We start from the raw sequence: 22451 nt of genomic DNA on the forward strand, positions 1-22451 counted from the left end.
GAAACAGCAGTCAGCTTCCCCCACGTGACTTTCTCTTTCAGTGTATTGTACAGTCAGTTCCTCAGAATAAAAGTTTGATTTTTAAATTGTGATCCACCTCAGTCCTTCCTGGGTCAGATCCCACGGGACGGGCGGTCGAACCCGTAGAGCCCCCCTGCTCTCTAGGACTCAGGACTCTTCCAGCCAGAGCCACAGCCACAGGCCAGGCTGCTGGGAGAGGAAACATCGTCCTTCTGATGCACAGATCACCTCCTCTGCCACCCGTGTCCTCGTTTGGGAGCCTCAGATCCGAATGACGTAGGCGTCGCTGTGGCTTAGGTGTCGCACCCACTTGTGGGGGTTGGCGTTGCCGCATGGTCTGAATGCCAGCCTGAGGAAGCGAACCTGGAGACCAGAGCATGTATGCCGGGGAAGTTCAAACGAGAGGCTGGCGGGGCCCAGCCCCAGAGGAGGAGCCGTGGTGGAGCGGCCTTGGCCGGGAGGCCCGGGGTGGCCCGGGACGTCCATCTGTGAGGGGCAGAGGCAGGAGGAGGGTGCTGAAGGCCTCGATAGGAAGGAGGGCAGGGGAGCCAAGGGGCCAGGAAGCTGACCGCGCGGACCGACCGCATTAGGAGGCTACGGGTCAGGGCTGAAAGGGGAGGTGGGAGGAGAGGGCCTTCGAGACTCAGCGGCTGATACCTGGAAAAGGCCTGAGAGCTGAGAACCTCCCTGCACTCGAGGCAGGTCCCAGCGAAGGGCTCCCTCCCCCAGCTCTGCCGTCTGCTCTGGGCTGCTCAGCTCCTGAGACAGGCTGGAGTCGGGAGAGGACAGGTGCTGGGTTAACCCCTGCCATCCCACAGCTCCCACTCTCCTCCCCCGGTGCCGTCCTGTTGTCCGGAGAAGCTGGTAAACCCACCCGCAGGCCCACGGTGCACACACGCTCACCTGACCACCCCCCGTGGCAGGGGAAGGTGCAGCCTGACATTGAGAGCCTGGCTGCAAGGATAAAAGGAACAGAGTCAGCCCCAGGAAGGTCGTGACGTGTCCCATCTTCATTACTGTCACGACTGGAGTTCTGCATAAGGGCCACCCCACCCCCTTCCCAAACTCTAGAGCCTCTAAGCTGGATTCTGAGGCTGGTGGCCGCACCTGAAGGAGGAAACAGCAGGTATCTTGGCCTTGTCTCCTACCCTACGTAGCCAGACTAGGCTTGGCTACCCCCACTTACCTCTTTGGGGGCAGGTCACATCGTAACTTCAGATAAACCTGGAGCCTGGGTGGGAGGGCACAACACCATTACTCAGGCCCTATCCTACCGTCATCTCACCATCCCTCACACAGGGCCCCCACGTGTGGCTGTGTGGATTTCACCCCAAGACGGAGAGAGAAGGGCTGAAATCCACCCAACTCCACAAGCCATTACATTTACGGAGCTGGGTCCACTTGTGGGGGAGGGTGCCTTTACTAACTCGGAGCCGATATCACCACCACCACCGCTCCTTCACAGCCAGTCCGAGGGGTAAACAGATACGTGTATATATGTGCACGCACGCGCATATATGCGTACACAGGTTGTCTTGGGCTCCAGAGAAGTTCTAGAACAGGGAAACAGTCTCACCTGCCTGAGCCTCGGTCCCAGTGCACGGAGGGAAAGAGCCGGAAGGGGAGCGGGGAGGGGAGGTCATCTGAGAGTTGATACCTCATCACCGTCAGCTGAGACCAGAGAGGAACGGAGGTGAGTTTGGTCTCCTCACACCTGAACTGCCTCCCTTCCCCTGGGTAGGTGGAATATGCTAGGCCAGCCCGATCCTGACCTCACCCTGAGGTGGCTGCAGGCGGAGGATTCGATGAGATTCAAACTCATCCAGATGCACCGAGCTGTGAAATGAGACCTCATCCACCCGAATTCCTGGCCCATAACCTGGAAAGAGAGAAAGATCCCTCTCCTAACCCATATTTTGGGAAGGGGTGGGGATCTCTCTCTAACTTCCCTCCATGAAACCTTTGACAGTGACCACGACCCAGGAGAGAAAGACCCACTTTCTCCTCACCTCTCAGTTCTGACTTCCCCACACAAAACTCTTCCGTCAAGCCGATACGCATCTCTGTCAGAGGAAAGAACAGGAGAAGAAGCTGCCAAATACCCCATACATGCCACCAAGGAGCCTGTCCCAAACCCCACCCTGGTCCAGCCTGCAGGCTGCTCACCAGAGCCGCTGGGCAGAAAGCTCTTGAGTCGTATCTCTCCCTGCACGTCCACCTTCAGCAGCGAGCCCTGAGAGCGACAGGAGGTCAATGCCCAGACGCGACCTCCCCAACACACTTCCCAAAGGCCGCCTGTCCTCAGCCGCAGGGCTGGGGGCCCAAACTTACGTTAGAGGATATTAGGACGGACAATCTCTCGACCACATCCAGAAACACTTCATTCTTTTGGCTCTTAGGAAAGAGGGATTTGGGGGTTGATCGGCCTGTGTTCTAACGTGGACAGGCAGAAAGGACAGGACAGGGGAGGCTGGAGCCCTGGGGTGGGGACACGGGTAAGGAAAGGGATCATCCACGTCTAGGGGAGGTGGAAAGGAATGCTGGGATCTTGGACTCTGGGGGCTGCGAGAAAAATCAGAGGATCTGAACCCATCAATCCCTCCCTCACCTGGTCAGGGCGGCTGGACAGCACCGGGCGGCTGGCTGCGCTGCTGGGGGCCACTTTGCTCTGTTGTGTCTCAGCCCCAAACTGGAAATCATCCAAAGCAATCAATCCTCACGTATGACACTTCCCACTGACCCTCCTCAATCTGTCCCCGGACTGACCAAGCCAACGCTGCTGAGGTCAAAGAGGCTGAAGGGTTTGCTGACCACGGCCTCCGTCTGGATGAAGTTCCTCAGCATCTCCGTGGATGTGGTCTGTACATAGCCATAGTCCTATGGGCGAAGGAAGGGCAGTCTTTGGGTGGTCGGGGGGGAAGGGGTGAAAATGAATGGACTCAGCCTCCCAACCATGGGATGCATCTTCAGGGAATGGGGGACAGGGAGGGACATCCTTGGACCTCACCAGCACTTCATCCAGAAGTTCGTAGACCAGAGCCACGTTGCGGGAGATGGTCCCCTCACCCAGGGAGCCACAGTAATCACCCAGGAGCGTGGCTAGCCTGCAGAACAGGACAGAGTGTGCATACCCTCCTCCTCTCTGACCCCCACGCCCGGGTGCCCAGCCCCACCCTCCTCACCGGGAGAGCAGCTCTAGGAGGCTGAAGGGAGAAATGTTTTCTGAAGTCGTGGCCACCAAATAGAGGCCGCTGTGTCTGATGTGAATAAAATGACGGTCATCGTGGTGCTGAGGCAGAGGCAGGGGGAAAAAGCATTAGCAAGAAAGAGTTGTGGTGATTCCTGGCCCATGAGACCTGGGCTGGTATCCTGATTCCCCTACTTGCTAGCAGCGTGACTTGTGCACATACGAAACCTCCCCAGGGCCCAGCTTCCTAATGTGTAAATGGAGTTAATAATAGTACCTACTCCAGAGTGGCTGAGGATTGAGATGTGCGGGGAGTTGGGCCTGGTGCATTGTGAGCGCTCAATAAACTTCCAATAATGTTATTTAGAGGAATGTACCCCCCAAGTGGAAGCTCTCAAGGAAACAGCCCTGGGAGGAGGCGCCCCCCACCCAGACCCACCAAGCGCATCCCCTCCACCCCACCCCCGCCAGTGGTTACCATGACAACTGGAGACTCGTCTCCAGGCAGTCCCGTCAGCTTCCGGTAGAAGAGCTCGGCCACATCCCGGCCTCCGCTGTCTCCGCGGACTGACCGGGTGGAAGGTCAGCTAAGGAGCTGGCGACACTGGCTGGCTCGGGGGCACTAGTCCCACCCAACCCCTCCCCCCGGCCCCGCTGGCCAAGGATACAGTCCTTGTAGATGAGCGGGTCCCCCTTGGAGGACAGAATGAAGAACTGGGAAATCATGGCCGCTCTGGAGAGTAGACCAGGACACACCGAAGGTTGGGCCTGCCCCGCCGTGCGGCCCCGGAACAAAAGGACGGGAGTGGGCTGGCCCTTTAAGAGCGATTCTCCTTCGACCGCGGGAAACCCGGCGCCCGCCCAAGCCTCGCCCAGCCTTTCCCTGCTAACACCCGCGCCGCTCCCCCGTCACTCAGCCCAGGTTCGCCCGCTGATTGGTCGTGGCAGGGGCCCGTGGCGAATGGGAGGGGCGGGGAGCATCTTCTCCGATTGGCCCGCACTCAGCGGCGCTGGTCACGTGGGGAGCGACGTTTCGCGCCAATTTCGGTTGGTCGGCCGCAGTCCGCCGCGCGGACGTTTTTAGCTGTCTGGGAGTGAGAGCTCAGAGCCCGCCAACTGCTGCCGCACAGCCCCCGGCAGCAATGGCACTTAAGGACTACGCGCTCGAGAAAGGTGAGAGTCTGCAAGTGTGGGAGGGGCGTCCTGCGCGGGAAGTTTCCTGGTCAACACCTGTTTGGGTGAGCTGGGGTTCCGGGGGGCCGGGTTCGGCGCGCGAGGCCCGAAGCAGGGTCGGGAGGTGGCGGGTTGGAGGCACACGGTGCCTGGGATGCGCACGGGGCGCCGAGGTCGGGGGAAAGCTGGTAGCCGCGTACGGGAAAGAAGTAGGGGTCGTGGTGGGTGGGCGGACACCCCGGCTGTAAGTTCCAGAAGGAAGGGTCGCGCCAAGGCGAGACCAGGACCTCAGGGGACCCTGTCAAAGGTTCAGGGTCGGCCACCCCCAGTCCCACTTCCCTCCACGCTCTTAGGCGCTCCGAGCGCCCGAGACGCGCCGAAGCCCGGGGGGCGGGCAGGCCGGCCGCTGCGCTCCGGGATTGGCCGCGTTAGGCCCACCTCCAAGCGGAAGTGAAGGCGGGCGGAAGTTGCGCGACGCTGCTGGAAGGAGTGTCGTGTGTAAACAAGTGTCCTTCCGCGCGGTGGCCTCGGAGAGAGCTGCTGAGGGTGGGCGCCTGCCTGGAATAGGGGTGCTTATCAGAGGCAGAGGGAGGAAGTGGTGGGGTGGGACGGTGTGGCCCTCGACGAGCCGGCCAATCGCCGGACGGGCTCCCGCCCTGGGCGGAGGAATCCCGGGCTGTGAGGCGGAGGCATCTGGGCCCATGTGCTTCTTTGTTTACTAAGAGCGGAAGCCGTGGCGGGAGAGGGGGTGGGGCGGAGGACGGGTCTGGTTGCGGAGATCCCAGTGAGAGCAGCGGTTTAGGGACCGAAAGAAAAGGAGAATAAAACGCGTAGAAGAAACGCTGAGAACCTTGAGACCTGAGTGTGTTGCCGGCTGTGGGAGGCCCTTAGGAAACGGTACTGAGATTTCTAACTAAGGCAGAGAGTGGAATTCCCCTGCGGGGAGGGTATCCGTTAATAACTCTAAACTGCCCGGGGCCACTTTTTCTTCCCTAGGCCAAAACAGGCTTGTGAAAAAGAGTTCTGCCCTGTTTGGGGAGAATTAGGTAGGCTTATTTGTATGTTGTTTCGATTGATGAGTTAATCGATCTCATTTTAAATGGAGGTTTCTTAGATTTCTCTCAGACGGGTTTTGCAGTAAGGTATCTGAAGAAAGGTTGATTCTTATGGTTTTACGTTTTCTTTATAGAAAAGGTGAAGAAGTTCCTACAAGAGTTTTACCAGGATGATGAATTTGGCAAGAAGCAGTTCAAGTATGGGAACCAGTTGGTAAGTTTAAGGTTGGGTAGAGGGAATGGGGCGGTGACTTGAGCTATAACAGCTATTAGCAAATGCATTTTTGTGTAAGTGACCGGCTTAGCCCCATACCTGATACCTGTGTATCACTCGATTCACGATAATTACGGTATTTTCAGGGGTTAGCGGGGCTGGGAAGTGAGTCTTGTTCTGTCTCACACTGCTGTTTCTCCCACGTGGGGCCTGGGACCTGTGTGCTGAGCTTGTGGTGACAGATTTTTGCTTGTCAACACTGGTAAGGTAAATTTGGCCCCGTGGGTATCTCCTCCCCGCCCCAGGTTCGCTTGGCTCATCGGGAGCAAGTGGCAGTGTACATAGACCTAGATGATGTAGCTGAGGATGACCCTGAGCTGGTGGATTCAATTTGTGAGAACACCAAGCGCTATGCCAGGCTCTTCGCTGATGCTGTACAAGAGCTGCTGCCTCAGTACAAGGAGAGGGAGGTGAGAAAAATGCAGGGCATGGAACTTGGGTTTTTTTCGAGAAGGTTCTTGGGGGGCAGAAAGCTGGCTTTCCAAGCTGGCAGAAAGGGGGCGGTGATTTCTGCCTGGCCCCCTTTATGCGCTCTCCTCTCACCATCCTGATTTTTTCCTATTTCCCTTTGTTTTCCCTTAGGTGGTAAATAAAGATGTTCTGGACGTTTACATTGAGCACCGGCTGATGATGGAGCAGCGGAGCCGGGACCCTGGGGCAGCCCGGAGCCCGCAGAACCAGTACCCTCCTGAGCTCATGCGCAGATTGTGAGTGGTCTCGGTGGGGAAGGGTGTGGGGTTTGATCCCCAGAGCCTTGCTAACGACGATTTTTCCCCTCAGTGAGCTGTATTTTCAAGGCCCCAGTAGTAACAAGCCTCGCGTGATCCGGGAAGTACGGGCTGACTCTGTGGGGAAATTGGTAACAGTGCGTGGAATCGTCACTCGCGTCTCTGAAGTCAAACCCAGGATGGTGGTGGCCACTTACACTTGTGACCAGTGTGGGGCAGAGACCTATCAGCCGGTACGTATGAAGCAACGAACAGTGACTTTTGTAAGAATTAGTTTTGTCTCCTGATGTTCACTTGTTATTTCCTCTGATTATTGTAAAACATGCTGGTGTGTTCACTTTTTATTTTCTTTGTAGCGTGGAGTGGTCTTTCTATACATTCTGTGTTTTTTGTGTCTGTTGATATCCATCAGGAATAACTTAAGACATTCTCGAAAGTTCCATGGTTTTTGCGACAAAGAGGAACGTGATTCGAGTAACTGACTCTAAGGGGCTCCTTTCCTTATGATTCCCTTTGGTGCTTCTTTTTTTGCATCCTAGATCCAGTCTCCCACTTTCATGCCTCTGATCATGTGCCCGAGCCAGGAGTGCCAGACCAACCGCTCAGGAGGGCGGCTGTATCTACAGACACGTGGCTCCAAGTTCATCAAATTCCAGGAGATGAAGATGCAAGAACATGTGAGTTTGGGGTGTGTGTTCCAGGACCCAGGGAAGGTGGAGCTTGGGAGTCCACTGGAGTAGAAGGAAGAAAGTAGAACCAGAGAGGGAGGAGCTGAGGCAGAGAAGTCATCAAGAGCAGCAGGGAGGTTTAACTGGAACTTTCTGATTGAGTTGGGAAGAGGTAAAGGAGAGCTCAGCTTCCCTCTGGTCGGCTTCCGTGAGGCTGAGCAGGCCAGGAAGCGGAAGAGCGGTGTGCCTGGGGAGGGGAGGTTAGTCCTTGGAGGCCTCACGTACCGTTCTCCCCCAGAGCGACCAAGTGCCCGTGGGACACATCCCTCGCAGCATCACGGTGCTGGTAGAAGGAGAGAACACAAGGATTGCCCAGCCCGGGGACCACGTCAGCGTCACCGGTATCTTCTTGCCAGTCCTGCGTGCTGGGTTCCGGCAGATGGTCCAGGTGAGAAAGGGAGTTTAAAATGAGGAGGTGGTTTTCCCTTTTTCTCCTCATCCCCTTATTCTTATCCAGCCCCACAGAGAAAAGTGTCAATAGCAGAACACCAAGCAAAGCAGAACGAAAGGTTTTGTCGGGAACTCCTGAGGGAATCACGTGGATGGGCAAGTTAAAGAACTTCATTCATACCTTGGCATCTTCCTGCCCAAGGGTTTACTCTCGGAAACTTACCTGGAAGCCCATCGGATTGTGAAGATGAGTAAGAGTGAGGATGATGAGTCTGGGGCAGGAGAACTCAGCAGGGAGGAGCTGAGGCAAATTGCAGGTGAGGGCTCGGGGAAGGCCTGGGAATGTGAGTGTCATCTGAGCACTTTTCATCCCGCAGAAAACACCCTTACTTTTCCCTTTCTCACAGAGGAGGATTTCTATGAAAAGCTGGCAGCCTCCATCGCCCCAGAGATCTATGGGCACGAAGACGTGAAGAAGGCGCTGCTGCTCCTGCTGGTGGGAGGGGTGGACCAGTCTCCTCGAGGCATGAAGATCAGGGGTGAGTGCAGCGTTCAGGAAGAAGGGATGGGTGACCAGGGCCAGTGTCCCATAGGTCATAGAACAAAAGAGCAGGCGTCTTGGCTTCATGGGCATGGGGTGAGATGAAAAGAAATGGTGCTGGGCATGATGGGGGCAGATCTCGAAAGCACTTTGCTCTGTGTTTGGACACCTTGCATTGAAGGAATAGTCATTCAGGGACTTCCTTCCCTTCCTCCAGGCAACATCAACATCTGCCTGATGGGGGATCCTGGTGTGGCCAAGTCTCAGCTCCTGTCTTACATTGACCGCCTGGCCCCCCGCAGTGAGTAGTCAGACCCTGGGAGAGGCAAACTGAGGACAGGAGTAGGACCACCACGCTTCCGTGTTTGTTCTCTTCTGGGAGCGTTGGGGGATGGAGATTGGGTCAGCGCCACCACCCACAGACCTGCAGCTGCCTTGGGAAGGCCTGGCTGGGTCAGAGCAGTTCAGTACAGGCCTTGCCTCACTAGCCTTGTTTCTTCCGTCCTTTGCCCCGTTGTTGCTCCCTTGTTCTCTTCGCTTTTCCTAAACACGTCTATTTTCTTTCTCCCTGGCCCTTTTGTTCAGGCCAGTACACGACAGGCCGCGGCTCCTCCGGAGTGGGGCTCACAGCAGCTGTGCTGAGAGACTCCATGAGTGGAGAGCTGACCTTGGAGGGTGGCGCCCTCGTGCTGGCTGACCAGGGTGTGTGCTGCATTGATGAGTTTGACAAGATGGCGGAGGCTGACCGCACGGCCATCCACGAGGTCATGGAGCAGCAAACCATCTCCATTGCCAAGGCAGGCATTCTCACAACACTCAATGCCCGCTGCTCCATCCTGGCTGCCGCCAACCCTGCCTATGGGCGCTACAACCCTCGCCGCAGCCTGGAGCAGAACATACAGCTTCCTGCTGCGCTGCTCTCCAGATTTGACCTCCTCTGGCTGATCCAGGACCGGCCCGACCGAGACAATGACCTGAGGTGAACGCAGCTCAGCACTCAAGGAGACGCCCCTTAGTAACAATCTCTGGAGAGGGAGGAGAAATTGGAAAACTCATCGTCCGCTCGTGGAAACTGCAGAACCTTTCCCTCATACAGCAGGGGCTGGTCGACAGTTGTTAGAGTGGGTCAGGGTTGAAATGTTGATGGACTTTAATGGGAAAGTTTGTCCCTGCCAGGCTGTGAGGTGGAGAGCTGAGGGGCCAAGATGTAGAGTTCGGGTGTGACGTGTAGCACCAAAGAGACAGGGTTCCTACTTGCCTCCCCTCTTCCCAGGTTGGCCCAGCACATCACCTATGTGCACCAGCACAGCCGGCAGCCCCCCGCCCAGTTTGAACCTTTGGACATGAAGCTTATGAGGTAGGAGAGCTGGGCGAGGACTGGTGTACTTGCCCAGGTGCCGTGGGGGGCAGTGTCTTGACCTGGGTGTGCGTCTCTTGAAAAGCTTTCACTCCTCCTCCACCATATGTCCTGGGTCTAAGAACAGTGAGTCTAGGTCCCCCCAGCCTGGCCATGGGAGACCATGACGCAGAACCTGCCTTTCATGCTACTTCCACCACCTGTCCATCTCAGGGTTGAGACAGGTTCAGATTTTTGGCAAAGCTGCATCCTGCTGCACAGATCCTTGATGGCACTATTCTCTCCATGGAGTCTGTCCAGGGGCTCCCAGGGATTCCTCAAGTTTTTCCTCCTTTTACCTATCCTCTTGAAGTTAACAAAACCGTGTCTAAGACAGGTGGGATTTATCATATTCATGTAAAGGCCGTTTTCCTAAAAATTTGGGAATAACTTGAAATGCAGCATTTGGAGAAATCCATCAGTGATACTTAAGCAAGCAAATACTCATCTGCTGATTTTGTTTTTCCTACTTATTTTTGTTTTTCCTACTTAAAAGTACCCCCCCCCCAAAGTTTTCTTAAATGGAAAACTCAGTGCAGAAAAAGCATACTCTTTGCACCCCCCTCTCCTGCTTTCCCACAGACGTTACATAGCTATGTGCCGGGAGAAGCAGCCCACGGTGCCAGAGTCTCTGGCCGACTACATCACAGCAGCGTACGTGGAGATGAGGCGAGAGGCTTGGGCCAGTAAGGACGCCACCTTTACTTCCGCCCGGACTCTGCTGGCTATTCTGCGACTGTCCACTGCTCTGGTGAGTGCCAGTCTGTCCTGCTGGAGGATGGCCCAGTTGGGCTCTAGTGGGCAGCCTGCCTTAACGTGGCCCCTCTCGCTGCCTCCCCCTCTGCTCAGGCCCTGCCGGGGCTAAAGTGCTGACAGTGCAGATAGTGGTCCTCTCCGTGCTACCGCACTGTGGGTACTTGCTGCTCCAGCAGGGCACGCCCAGCGTCCCTGGAGGGAAAGGCCTTCTCCCTGCTTCTCCGACCTCACCAAGGGTGTGGATGGGTAAACTTCACTCCCTGTGTCCTAGATCCTGTGCTAGGAACCTTCATTTCTGTCCTCACATCTTGGACCTTAGTCCTCGGGGCTCCAAAGTGCTGTTCGTGCAGGTAGTGTGATTACCTGACCTACTGCTGAGCTAGCACTTCCCGAGCCCCAGGGACACTACCTCTCTGCCAGTTGCTTTCTTGGCTGAGCTCCCCAAGCTCCATCTGTCGTGGTGGGGAGCCCAGTGGAGTTCAGAAGGGTCTGGTCTCCCTCACAGGACAGCTGAACACCGGGACTGGCCAGTGTTGAGAGGCGGAGACTTGGGCAATTGCTGGACGCTGCCCTGGGCATTGCACTTGTCTCGGTCTGACAGTGCCGGCCCCGCACTGCGGATGCTTGGCGGGAGGGGAGGGGCCTCTACTCCTTTGTGAGTAGGAACACATGGGTTGCCCAACCTTAAAGCTGGAGCTGGGGGGGGCGGTCCCTGACTTTGTTCCACCCCCCTCCTCCCGTTCCCATCTCTCCCTACCTTCCCCTTAGGCACGTCTGCGAATGGTGGACACCGTGGAGAAGGAGGATGTGAATGAAGCCATACGGCTAATGGAGATGTCCAAGGACTCACTTCTGGGTGACAAGGGGCAGGCAGCCAGGTGAGTGGCTTCGTGAAGGATGTCAGGAGTTGCACCTTGACCTTCTTGTCGCTTCTGCATCCTGTGGCTTCTGCATCCCTCTGTGATGTTGGCCTCAGAATTCTAACCCTGACCATTGCTGTCCTGTTGGTACTGGGTGTTCTTGTTGTACCCTGACCTTGCACACCCATGCTTGTTTCCTCCAGGACCCAGAGACCAGCGGATGTGATATTTGCCACTGTCCGTGAGTTGGTCTCGGAGGGCCGAAGTGTCCGGTTTTCCGAGGCGGAGCAGCGCTGCGTGTCTCGCGGCTTCACACCTGCTCAGTTCCAGGCGGCCCTGGATGAGTACGAGGAGCTGAACGTCTGGCAGGTCAATGCCGCCCGGACACGGGTCACTTTTGTGTGACACTGCTGTCTACTCTGCATATCGCCCTAATTCCCCTTCCTTTAAAGATCTAGAGATGCCCTTGAGGGGAAAGGAGGATCCCCTCTTTTGCCCAAGCTGCACTTGTTTTACTCATTCTTTTTGCTAATAAAGTGTCTGTAGATTTGCTGCCTTCTGTTAAAACAAGGTATTCTGAGTTTTCTAGATTCCTATCTATCTATCTATCATCTTTTCCCTTTACGTTTGTCTTACTCCAGCCACTCACAAGTCTACTCAGGGGAGTTCCTGCTCTGCCTGCCAGGCACTGATACAGAGACTGCACTGGGTCTCCCCTCCCACCCCCACTCCAGTTTATAGGCTCAAAGTATGGACACGAGTACGTCTGCCTTCTGGGGTTCAGGCACGTATCTCCCTGTGGTAAACAGTGCTGCAGTAACTGAGAAACAAACGCCTCCCCCTCGGCCATCCACCGAGCCTGTAGGATCAAGGCTTTAAGATCCAAGAAAGAGTGTGGCACCTAAGAGAGAGGACAGAGCCACTAGAAGGGGTGCGGAGGGGCTGCTCCCCGTTTATTAGCAACAGGTTTCTCTAAACGGGGTCTAGCACCCTCTCAACAGCTGTAGGCTCAAAGTATGGACACGAGTACGTCTGCCTTCTGGGGTTCAGGCACGTATCTCCCTGTGGTAAACGGTGCTGCAGTAACTGAGAAACAAACACCTCCCCCTCGGCCATCCACCGAGCCTGTAGGATCAAGGCTTTAAGATCCAAGAGTGTGGCACCTAAGAGAGAGGACAGAGCCACTAGAAGGGGTGCGGAGGGGCTGCTCCCCTTTTATTAGCAACAGGTTTCTCTAAACGGAGTGTAGCACCCTCTCAACAGCTGTCCGACCCCTGTGCTGCATCCTTTCAAGTATGCTCTCATCAGAAGAAGAGCCCCCGCATCCGCCTGCCAATGCCTTGTCGGTCATAGAGGACGTTGAACTTGTTCACGAACTGGTTCATGGTGTTGCACGTCTTGGTGATGGTGCCAAGGTAGGCCATGAGCCCCACGTCATTGCATTGCTGCGAGGGAACAGGAAGAGCCAGTTCCCCAGGGGCTCTGGGTGCCCCGCCGCATGCCCAGGGAACAGCCAGGTCCCAGGTCCTGCGTGCAGAAATGACGGCGCGAGCCCCACCTCCCTGTCCTGGGCTTTACACTCACATCGTAAAAGTCTGTCTTGAACTTGTCTGTGCTGAGCACTGGGAGGCAGTGACACAGAGCATAGGCCTCACGCAGGATCTCGTGGTTAAAGGGGACCTCTCCTAAAGGCACAACAGAGGCTGCGTTACTGTGGATGCTGTCGCTTCCCCAGGAGAGAGGAAAAGGGGTTCAAGTGCCAGGGAGACACCTGTTTTACCTGCTTCAGAGGCCTTGACGTACTCCAAGATGAGCTTGACGCGGCTGTGCAGCATCTTGATGGCACTGTGCTGTGCAATCAGGTGTTCAGCCACTGCAGGGGGACAGGGACAGGCCAAGGTGGAGAAGGAGTGGGGCCACACCTTCCGCCCCCCACTTACGAAGCCCCTCCAGCCTCCCTTACCAGTGGAGTTCTCTCCACTGCCTGTTGCTGTCATTCGCGCCACGTGGTCCACACCAATGCGTTCGGCTTCTTCTGTGGCCAGAGTGTAGGTCAGCTCAGCAAACAGCATTGTGGCCTACAGGGCACACAGAGTCAGAAGGAGGAAACGCCAGGAGCAGAATCTGAGGGTTGAAGGGCAGGGCATTACCTACCTCTCCATTGATTATATCTATGACAGACTCAAAAACGCTGACGGGAAGCTGTAAAGAAGAGATGGGAGAACGGCTCTTACTAACATCAAACACACCTGAACCTATATGTTAAGTGCCAAAAACTTGGGCTTGGCCCTTTCACATTACATTTTCTCATCTAATGTTCCCAAGGACCTAGTGAAGTAGGAATTACCCCCATTTTACACACGGGGAAAATGCACTTTAGAGGTTAAATGATTAACCCAAAGTCTCACAGCTGGTAAACTGCAAAAGAGAGATTCAATTCAATAAAGATGTCATACAGTTAAAGACAGCAGGGGATGAGACTGAAAGATGGCCATAGCGATGGACAAGCAGGACAAAGTGGGCACGGGGTCAGTTTTACTCACATCTGTGTGCTTGGTCATAGGGTTCAACTTAAGAAACAGAGGGCTCTCAATTATCTCGCACACCTGGAAGAGGGGGAGGATGCACACGAGTGTCAGGGCCCATCTTCCCCTCATCCTCTAGGCTCTGCCCCAGCACGCACAAGTGTGTGTATACCTGCTTATGGACGTGGATGTCGGAGGGGTCAGGCGGCCCCCCTGTGGTATACCAACCGAGGAACTCCAGCTCCTTGAATACCTGTTTAACTGGAGAGGAAGGGGCCAGAGTATTTCTTTAAACCATCCTTCCTTAATTTGAAGTTCCTGGTGTATTTTTACCAGCTTCTCCCCTCCCCATGCTGGCTCAATTTAGAATAATTAATCTCAGTCTTCTCTCCTTACCTTCTTTGCAGGGAATAACTGAATGTGTCCTTTTTCTAAGGTCTCTTCAGCTACTCTCTCTTCACTTTCCCTCCGTTCTCGTCCTATACTGTTTATTTTTTTCCCCAACCCTCTCCATCTTCCCCACTCTGCTTTTTTCCCGCTCCCACTCCTCCCCCCACGTCTATTCCCCTCTCACACTGCTCCTCCTTGGTGTAATAATATTCCTTGTCAATGATAATCTTCTCTTCCACGGTGTGGGACAGCAGCTCAAAGGAGTTCATCACCTCGATATTTCGGCCCTCCTGCTTCCCGATCAGAGCCCCAATCACTGGATGAGAGAAGGGACACATAAGAGGTGAGGGTAAGGAAACCCCAAACTTCCCTAATCATTATAGTTTGAGGGTCTGAGGTCAGTGTGAACCAAATATTAGGGAAACGGTGATCTGCGGAGGAGGAACTGGCTTCAGTAAAGGAAGGGGAAAGACCACCATTTGGGGGAGGCGACCAAGGAGAGGAGGCTGGAGAATTACGCCGAGCACTCACCCTGCATAGGCCGCCCCTCCTGCGAGCGCATGCGAATCCAATGATCTGAGATGTTGAGAATGACGAGGGGATGAAGAGCGACTGAAACGCTGCCAGTCACTCCGGAGGCCATCACGCTGGGCACGACTAAGGGAGGAGGAAGAGGGGGTGAGAGTCCTCCCGGGAGACGGGAGTGGGAGACGGCAGAGTCGGGCCATACATCCCTCCCGCAAGTTAACCCAGGGAGCTCGCTTTTGACCCGCCCCCCGCGACTTCTCCCGGCAGGCCAGGACGGCCTTGACGCGCCCCCAAGGAAGTCTCCAGAAGCCGCTCCCGCGCGGCCCATTACCTGCTGCATCCACCTCCATCCCGCTGCTCCCTCCGGTCCCGTTCGCCGCAGGCGCCGCCGCCGCCATTTCCCCCGCGCCCGCCAGCGTCGGCCCCGCCCCCTCCCTCCCTCCCTCCCTCCCTCCCGGCTTCCGTAGGCAGAGGCGCATGCGCAATGTCGCCGTGGCGCGGGGATGCCCCGAACCTGGGCTTCGCCGGCTGTATTTGCCTAGCCTCGGTGGGGTGGCGCGGGCGGCCCTGGGGTGCGGAGAGCCGGCAGGTTTTCGTACCCCCTCTAGCCTTCAGCTGATCTTGAACGAATTACCTGACCCCACCCTGATCGTCCTCGTCAGTAAAAGTGGGATTAGACTACCTAGTTCCTAAGGCTGTTGCAGAATGAATGAAACGTCCCGTTGCTGCCCTCAGAATAAAACCCAAACCTCTAACCACGGCCTGCAAAGCCCTGCAAGATCCGGCCCCTGCCTGCCAGCCGGCCCTGGCCTCTGCTTTTCTGCTTCTCGGTCCCCGTGCTTCAGTCACACTGGCCCTCACGTCTGTTCCTTTCACACGCCTCGCTCACCCGCACTTAAGGGCCTCTGTCGCCTTCATCACTGTAACCCCTGTGACCAAAACTGTACCTGACACATGGGCATCTAAATGATTTTTGAGTGAATGCTTTGGCGGTGGAGCCTGGTCTTGAGAGGCTCCATCCACACGTCCTATCTTTCCTCCTTGTGTATTACCTAGGGAACTAGGAACGCCCCCTAGTGTTTTCTAACCTCTTCCAACCTCCCTGTACCCTCCATCTCCATCATTCTTTCCAAACTCACCTCTGGCAAACGTGGCCTACTCCAGCCCTCTCCCCAACCCTGCACCCAAGCAAGTTGTGTACACTGCGTTTACTCCATCTTGTTGCCCGTACAATTTCGCTGGCTCTTTTAGTGTATGTCTGCACTGAACCCAAAGTGTTAGCTCTTAGAGAACAGGTAGAGAGACCTGTATCTTGACCCTATGGAGCCTACTCGTGCCCAGAACGAGCAGGTCCCAGGAGATGTTTTCTGGTGATAATGGTGCCTTCTGTGAATTAAGCAATCTTTCCTAAATGGAGCCTTAGTGAAGGGAAGTTAAAGGGCAAGCAGCCCTCAAAGGAAGGGGCCTGAGAAATCCTGCAGGGAGAGACGTCTTCTGGCCAAAGGGAAGTTAAGAGTTTCTCTCGTTTTAATCCCCAACGAGTGAAAAACCTCCCCGTCAACTGAGAGGGTTATGGGAAAACCTCACTTCTCTTAGGAAAAGTGAGGTCAGAAACATGTATCTCTTAAATAATAGGCAGCTTCTGAGGACTATAATGCTTCTCAGCTAGACTGAAGACTCAAAAAAAAATTATTCTGGTGTTGAAGTTGCTAGTTTGCATTGCTGTTTCAGTCATTAGAGAATTCCTTTGTCTTTTTGTTGTTTCAAATGCTTTTGAAATATTGTTCAGATAACTATACAACACATAAAACAGTGGTTATTGTGAAATTTAAAGATGACTTGGAAATTGAATCAGTTGTTTATACATGCTTTGGAAGTAAGCTCAACTGAGCATTTCTTTAAAGTGCATTGTATTTTTAAAAACTACCATCAGGGACTTCCCTGGTGGCGCAGTGGTTAAGAATCCACCTGCGAATGCAGGGGACACGGGTTTGATCCCCGATCCAGGAAGATCCCACATGCCGCGGAGCAACTAAGCCCCTGCACCACAACTACTGAGCCGGTGTGCCTCGAGAGCCCATGCTCTGCAACAAGCGAAGCCACCTCAATGAGAAGCCTGCGCACCACGACGAAGAGTAGCCCCAACTAGAGAAAGCCCACACGCAGCACCGAAGACCCAACACAGCCAAAAGTATAAATTAAAAAAAAAAAAAAAAAAAGAACTACCATCAAAACCTCAGGTTGAAATGATGGTGTTAAAGCAGCTATCCCACTGTTCTTTTTTTCCCTTCCAACAAAATTAAACATACTGTATCATTTTGTTGTTTTGTTAACTTTTCCTTCCACACACAGAGTGGATGTGACTGGGCTGGTGGGGAATAGGGCAGAGGGTCTGCTCAGAGAGCCTGCAAAGGAGGCACATATGTGAAAGCTGCTAAGAGAGTACACCTTTATTTTTTAATTTTTTTTTTTTTTTTTTTTTTTTTTTTTTTTTTTTTTTGGCCGCGCTGAGCAGCTTGTGGGATCTTAGTTCCCTGCCTAGGGATTGAACCCGGGCCCCTGGCAGTGAAAGCGCAGAGTCCTAACCACTGGACCACCAGGGAATTCCCGAGAGTACCTCTTAACAGTTCTCATCACAAGAAAAAGTAACTATGGATGGTGGTGGATGTCACATCCCAGTAACTATGGCTTCTCCTTTTCTCCAATTATCCCCTATTTCCAGACCTTTTGTTCAGAAGGGTCAGGTGTGAGTGACGAGGCATTTTTACAAAATTTACAAAGACCCATCACTCTGGCCACCGTGGTACATGTATTTGTTTCCCATCGTTGCTGAAATAAATTACCACAGACTTCGTGCCTTAAAACATCACACATTTATTGTCCTACAGTTCTGGGGGTCAGAGGTCTGAAATAGTTTCCACTGATCTGAAACCAAAGTGTCTGCAGGGCCACATTCCTTCTAGGGGAGAATCCCTTTTGATGTCTTTTCCAGCTTCTAGAACTGCATTCCTTACATTTCTTAGTTCATGGCTTCTTCCTCGTCTTCAAATCCAGTATTTTAGCAGCGTCTTCAAATCTCTCTCTTTGTCCTTCTATTCCCATTACCGTATTGCCCTCTGTTGTAAAATCTGTCTCTACCTCCCTCTTATAAGGACACTTGGGATTACATTTAGTGCCCACTGGGATAATCCGGGATAATCTCCCCATCTGAAGATTCTTAACTTAATCATATCTGCAAAATCCCCTTCACAGGTTCCAAGGATTAGGACCCAGAAATCTTGGGGGCCACTGTCCAGCCTGCCACAGCAAGTGTGAGCCACTATAGGGGAGCTGGAGAGAGCAGTGTCCTCAGTCACATGATCTAGAACCACATCAGTCCAACAAGAGAATCCTGATGGCTGGGCCAGAATTAAGCTGGAATTCTCTAGGCTCCCTTTTGGCTGGGCTGTACTCAAGAGAGTCTACCAGCCAGGCTGGCCTAGGGTAGCTATTAGGGGAAAGGGAAAAAAATGCCATACCAACAAGTGGTCAGGGCAGACTCTTTGATTTTCAAAATAAGTCTAGAAAGCCCCCCATCCCTTTCATCCCGATCATTATCCAAGAGATGGCCAACCAAGAAGGGACAGTCACATTCAGTGACCAGGCTGCCTTACTACAGTGTGTGGACCAGAAAGAAGTGAGGGAAGTAGAGCTGACTTGAAAGAGGTCATTCCAGTGCTTGGTACCCAGATGCTGTGGGTGGTAGGGAGTGTGGAATGTCCATCCAACACCTTGACTATTGGCCCCCGGTGAGTGGCTTTTGTAACACAAGGTGCATCAATATCAGACTGTAGAGGATCTGCAAAGCCTAAAACATGACACACTTTCAAGGGCTATAATGATGTGGCCTGAGTCAGCCGACTGGACTGGAACAGGGACACCAGCATCAAAAGAGCCCATAGCAGGTGTTAAAGGTTCGATGGAGTCAATTTACCAGGAACAGGAGGGAGCTTCTGGGCGGTGCAGGCTTGATCAACAGCCAGGGAGTCTTATCAGAGACCAGGGCCCCACTCTGGCATCCACATGAATGACCCATCTGTCAGATAGGACCAAGGTGTGATTCCATAGTTTACCGCCCCAAGGGTGTGTCTTTAATTCTCCATATCTGTCATCTTCCAAGCGAGGCAAGCAGCCAGGCCATTGGCTAGCAGCCCAAGTCAGTAAAATGTAACAAGGTTCATCAAGGGGAGTGCTGGCCAGACTCAGGATGAGAATGGCCTCGACTTCTGCCCATGGTGACATCCACTTTCGGTTTTACGTAGCTGGCCATGAAGCTAGCTGGATGGCAGTGGCCACCCAATGCACCCATCAGCTTTCACCTTGGCTAAGTCATCAGTGAACTAAGGCCGGGCATTTAGGGGAAGCTGTGACACTTGAGGGCCCCAGATTCAGGACCTTGTTTCAGGTGGTTTCTCCCAAGGCAGTAGCTGCCACTTTTTCATGTAAAATCCCTCAAGGGCCAGGCTGACTGCGCTTTTAAATATACCATTTCTATTTGACTAGCGAGGCCTTTTAGGCTCTTCCCGTCTTGTTAACTGTCAGGTTCGACTTGACTCATCCCAGAATGGGGTATCGGGCTGGAGAGCTACAAAGCCTCCTGGGTCTGGAGTTCTTCAGTGGCAGAGGTACCTTGTGGCTGTGTCAGCAGGTGGCGCTGTTGCAGTGAGAGGGGCCTCTCTGAGAGCACAGGCAGCAACCCCGTTTTTAAGAAAAGCTGTGATTTCCCTTTCTTGCTTCACAGTCTTTATTGTTTCTGTTGGACCATCGGAGGTGGAAGGAAGGAGGGTTGGGGAGTGATCTCCGTGTTCCACTGTCACCCTCTACATACAGCAGTCCGTGAATGGGAAAATCCCCTCTAACACTTAAGGGACTGGAAAAGTGCAAGCGTGTAAGCCATCAATTCCTGCTACGTGTACAGGCGCAGAAGCATCAGTTGAATTCAGACACCTCTTCCCCTACAGGAACAAGGACCAAGGAATCTAACCCGTTTGCCAGGGGCAACAATAACCACCAGCAGCAGACCCCACTAATCCTCCAGCTGAGGCTGCAGGGCACGGTGGAGGCGGCAGAGGGGAAGCTGAACCCTCAGCCTTCTGCTTCTCGGGCCTCGCACTCCAGGGTCAGCACCCACGATTCACTGCTGTCCCTTCCCTTGCATGGAGGGTTGGTACCTCCTGGCCTCCTGTAAATGCCCCAGCCCAGGGGGCCCCTTTCTTCTGCACCCATGCGTGTTGTCGCATTTCACCCTGAAGTCCTTAGGACCTTGCCCACCCCTGTGCCTAACACCCTGACCTTACTACCAGGAGCCAGGTACTGCGGCTGGGTTGTGAGCCCAGCCCAGCAGATAGGCCACTGGCTTAGGCAGCACTGGCATAAGCCCGTGGCCTGAAAGGTGACCTGTCCGGACACCCTTGCCTTGCACAGAGGGGCGATGACTCACAAGGCCACCATGACTGCCCCCTCCAAACCCACGTTGATGAAAACAAGTGGCCTTGTTATTGGCCTGAGGCTGCACAGGCCCCCTGGCTCACTTATGGCAGCCCCCCATGTGGCGGGAAGAGAGGACGAGCTGGCCAGCTTCAGTTCATAGAATCCTATGGTGCCAGCCTCGAGTACGTTCCTGGAACACACAACGGGCTAGTCAGCTGTGGGCAGGCCACATCTCCTGGGCACTTCCTCCGCCCTGCCCCAGGAACCCCACACCCACCACACACCCACACCCACACCCCCCCCCCCACACACACACCACTGGGCTCTTTATCCAGGAAGATAAGCCAAGAGAGGATACACATTCGCCCTTCATTCAGGCCTGGAGGTGGCCAGAAGAGTTTAATCTAGAAATAAAGCATCATTAATTTTCTAATTGACTGAGGCTCTGTGGGGGTAACTAAGATAAATTTGCCCACATGTCTCTCCCCTGGGAGTTACAATCCAGAAAAAGAGAGAGACTAGTATTCAATGTTGCAAGAACTAGTAGACTCTGAGTGGATCCCAATGCCGTGAAGGTCAAAAAATTATCATCTCTTCTAGTCCTCTGGGTCCCTCGTTCTGGGCGTTTAATCCGTTGCCAAGCGCTCTTGGTTTTACCTCTATGAAATCTCCCATATACCAACCTCCTTCTCCCTGTTTCCGACGACGCCACCCTAAAACCACGCAGCCTGCTGGCCATCCAAGTGCCGAGGAGTCTCTGCTCACCTGTAACTCGTCCCAGGCACCCAGGCTGGGCACCTGGTTGGAAGCCCCTTCTTCCTCAACCCTGACCCCTCCACTCTCACCCTACCTCCTGCTTACCAGGAAATAAAGGCTCTTTGGTACGACTTACGTCGACTTCCTGATCTCTAACAATACTAGCGGGTATATACATCTCTCTCCATCTCCTCACCTGTAGTTTCAGAGGATGAATCTTACCTGGAGTTTCATCTGAACATCTTGCGGGAGCCAGTCACGACTCGAGGGACACAGGCAGGCCTTACTGGAACAAGCAGCGGCCCGTGGAGATAAACGCAAGGGCCGCAGTCAAGTGTGGCGGCCACTGGGATATGACCTGCCGGGCGCGGGTGCAGGACGCCCGCCCTCCACGCACAGGAAGCAGACAGACTCTGGGCTCCAGCCCGGCCATAGCCGTTCATAGCATGTGCCATCCAGGGAATCTGGCTACTTATCCAAAATTGAAAACTTCATTTGCAAAAAAACCCATATGAATTTTTGCCACAGCTGAAAATAACTGACAAGTGAGCTGACCTCCCAACAGAGGGCTTCCTGTCCTGTGGCCACCAATGGGACCCACTCCTGGATGTAAAAGCGCATTATCTCCCTTCCTCTGGCCTCAGAGAAGCCTTCAGTACGGACAAGAAAGGGTGGCTGAGCCGCCAATCCTGGGGTCCTGTGCGCATGCGCATGAGTAAGCGGAGTGGGCTTGTAGAGAGGAGAATGGAATCGACCCACAGAGGAGGAAGCTGGGTCAGATCGCTTAGGGACTGCCTGCTTCCCTTAAAGTTCCTTGAGTTCCCAACTCCGAGACGGATCCTGCCTTCAGATTCTGCGTGCTGTCCGGGGCCCTTCATCACCCTCCTTCCCCTACTTTGCACGAGTTAGTCTGGAGAGGCTAAATTACACGCGCGATGAAGCACCGGACTGCAGCGCTAACGCCTCCCTGAGGCCAGGAACTTCCAGTTACTGAGCAGGAAACGCTTACAGCTGGACGCCCCAGAGCCGCTGTTGCCCTGGGCTGTGCGGTGTAAAGTGGTGAGCCAACGGGATTAGCACAGCAGTTGTGACCAAAAGACAGGATTAAGGGGCCTCTCTTATTCCGGGGATGTGAAGAATGCCATCCCCGTACAGAATCTTAGGGCACTTGATGTAAAGGTGAAAGAGACCTATAGAATCATGCATCCGTTTCCAAAACTAACTAGACTGCCCCTCTAACTCAGTCTGGGGTCCAGGTAGATCCCCTAAGAATGCTCACACACACACAGAGCTGGAATAGGACATCCAGACGTCCTGTCTGTCCCTCTCCAGAGCGTCAAGCCTGCTCCCTCCCCCTGTATTTCATGCATCCGTTTCCAATAACCACTAAAAACTAACTAGACTGCCCCTCTAACTCAGTCTGGGGTCCAGGTAGATCCCCTAAGAATGCTCACACACACACAGAGCTGGAATAGGACATCCAGACGTCCTGTGTGTCCCTCTCCAGAGCGTCAAGCCTGCTCCCTCCCCCTGTATTTTTTTTAAAGAAGCAGCATTTTATTTTTATTTATTTATTTTTAATTTGAATTTTTTTTTTTTTTTTTCCAAGCCACCGGGGCATGCAGGATCTTAGTTCCCAGAGGGTTCGAACCTGTGCCCCCTGCAAGGGAAGCG

At 54.1% G+C, this 22451-nt stretch overlaps 3 protein-coding genes across 7 annotated transcripts; 1 reads left to right on the forward strand and 2 right to left on the reverse strand.

Moving 5' to 3' along the window:
• Positions 1-17: 17 nt before the first annotated feature.
• AP4M1 (adaptor related protein complex 4 subunit mu 1) lies at positions 18-4043 on the reverse strand. Its single transcript, XM_007111868.4, has 15 exons — positions 3877-4043; positions 3687-3775; positions 3204-3310; positions 3029-3125; positions 2788-2898; positions 2630-2710; positions 2353-2415; positions 2188-2254; positions 2031-2084; positions 1794-1900; positions 1598-1692; positions 1208-1252; positions 925-975; positions 679-790; positions 18-507 (listed from the first exon to the last, which is right to left on the reverse strand). Exons 1-15 carry the CDS (start codon positions 3932-3934, stop codon positions 283-285), a joined length of 1362 nt encoding a protein of 453 aa, XP_007111930.1. The 5' UTR covers positions 3935-4043; the 3' UTR covers positions 18-282.
• Positions 4044-4233: 190 nt separating this feature from the next.
• MCM7 (minichromosome maintenance complex component 7) lies at positions 4234-11679 on the forward strand. Of its 4 annotated transcripts, none has more exons than XM_007111866.4 (15): positions 4234-4381; positions 5571-5650; positions 5956-6120; positions 6293-6417; positions 6491-6671; positions 6978-7115; positions 7405-7554; positions 7759-7873; positions 7964-8095; positions 8315-8398; positions 8683-9076; positions 9371-9454; positions 10076-10244; positions 11018-11127; positions 11313-11679. In XM_007111866.4, exons 1-15 carry the CDS (start codon positions 4351-4353, stop codon positions 11512-11514), a joined length of 2160 nt encoding a protein of 719 aa, XP_007111928.1. In that variant the 5' UTR covers positions 4234-4350; the 3' UTR covers positions 11515-11679. The 4 variants fall into 4 exon arrangements, with proteins under 4 accessions (XP_007111928.1, XP_028355323.1, XP_054946615.1 ...); XM_028499522.2 differs by lacking the exon at positions 4234-4381 and adding an exon at positions 4910-4927; XM_055090640.1 differs by lacking the exon at positions 4234-4381 and adding an exon at positions 4944-4950.
• Positions 11680-12296: 617 nt separating this feature from the next.
• Positions 12297-14985, reverse strand: COPS6 (COP9 signalosome subunit 6). Of its 2 annotated transcripts, none has more exons than XM_007111865.3 (10): positions 14884-14985; positions 14556-14681; positions 14209-14340; positions 13807-13895; positions 13653-13715; positions 13264-13311; positions 13073-13187; positions 12890-12982; positions 12694-12794; positions 12297-12554 (listed from the first exon to the last, which is right to left on the reverse strand). In XM_007111865.3, the coding sequence occupies exons 1-10, from the start codon at positions 14948-14950 to the stop codon at positions 12414-12416; spliced, it is 975 nt and encodes a 324-aa protein (XP_007111927.1). In that variant the 5' UTR covers positions 14951-14985; the 3' UTR covers positions 12297-12413. The 2 variants fall into 2 exon arrangements, with proteins under 2 accessions (XP_007111927.1, XP_007111926.1); XM_007111864.4 differs by having other exon boundaries at positions 12694-12812; positions 14884-14974.
• Positions 14986-22451: the final 7466 nt, after the last annotated feature.

This window comes from Physeter macrocephalus, chromosome 14, assembly GCF_002837175.3.
Source record: "Physeter macrocephalus isolate SW-GA chromosome 14, ASM283717v5, whole genome shotgun sequence".
In the NCBI taxonomy this organism is placed as follows: Eukaryota; Metazoa; Chordata; class Mammalia; order Artiodactyla; family Physeteridae; genus Physeter; species Physeter macrocephalus.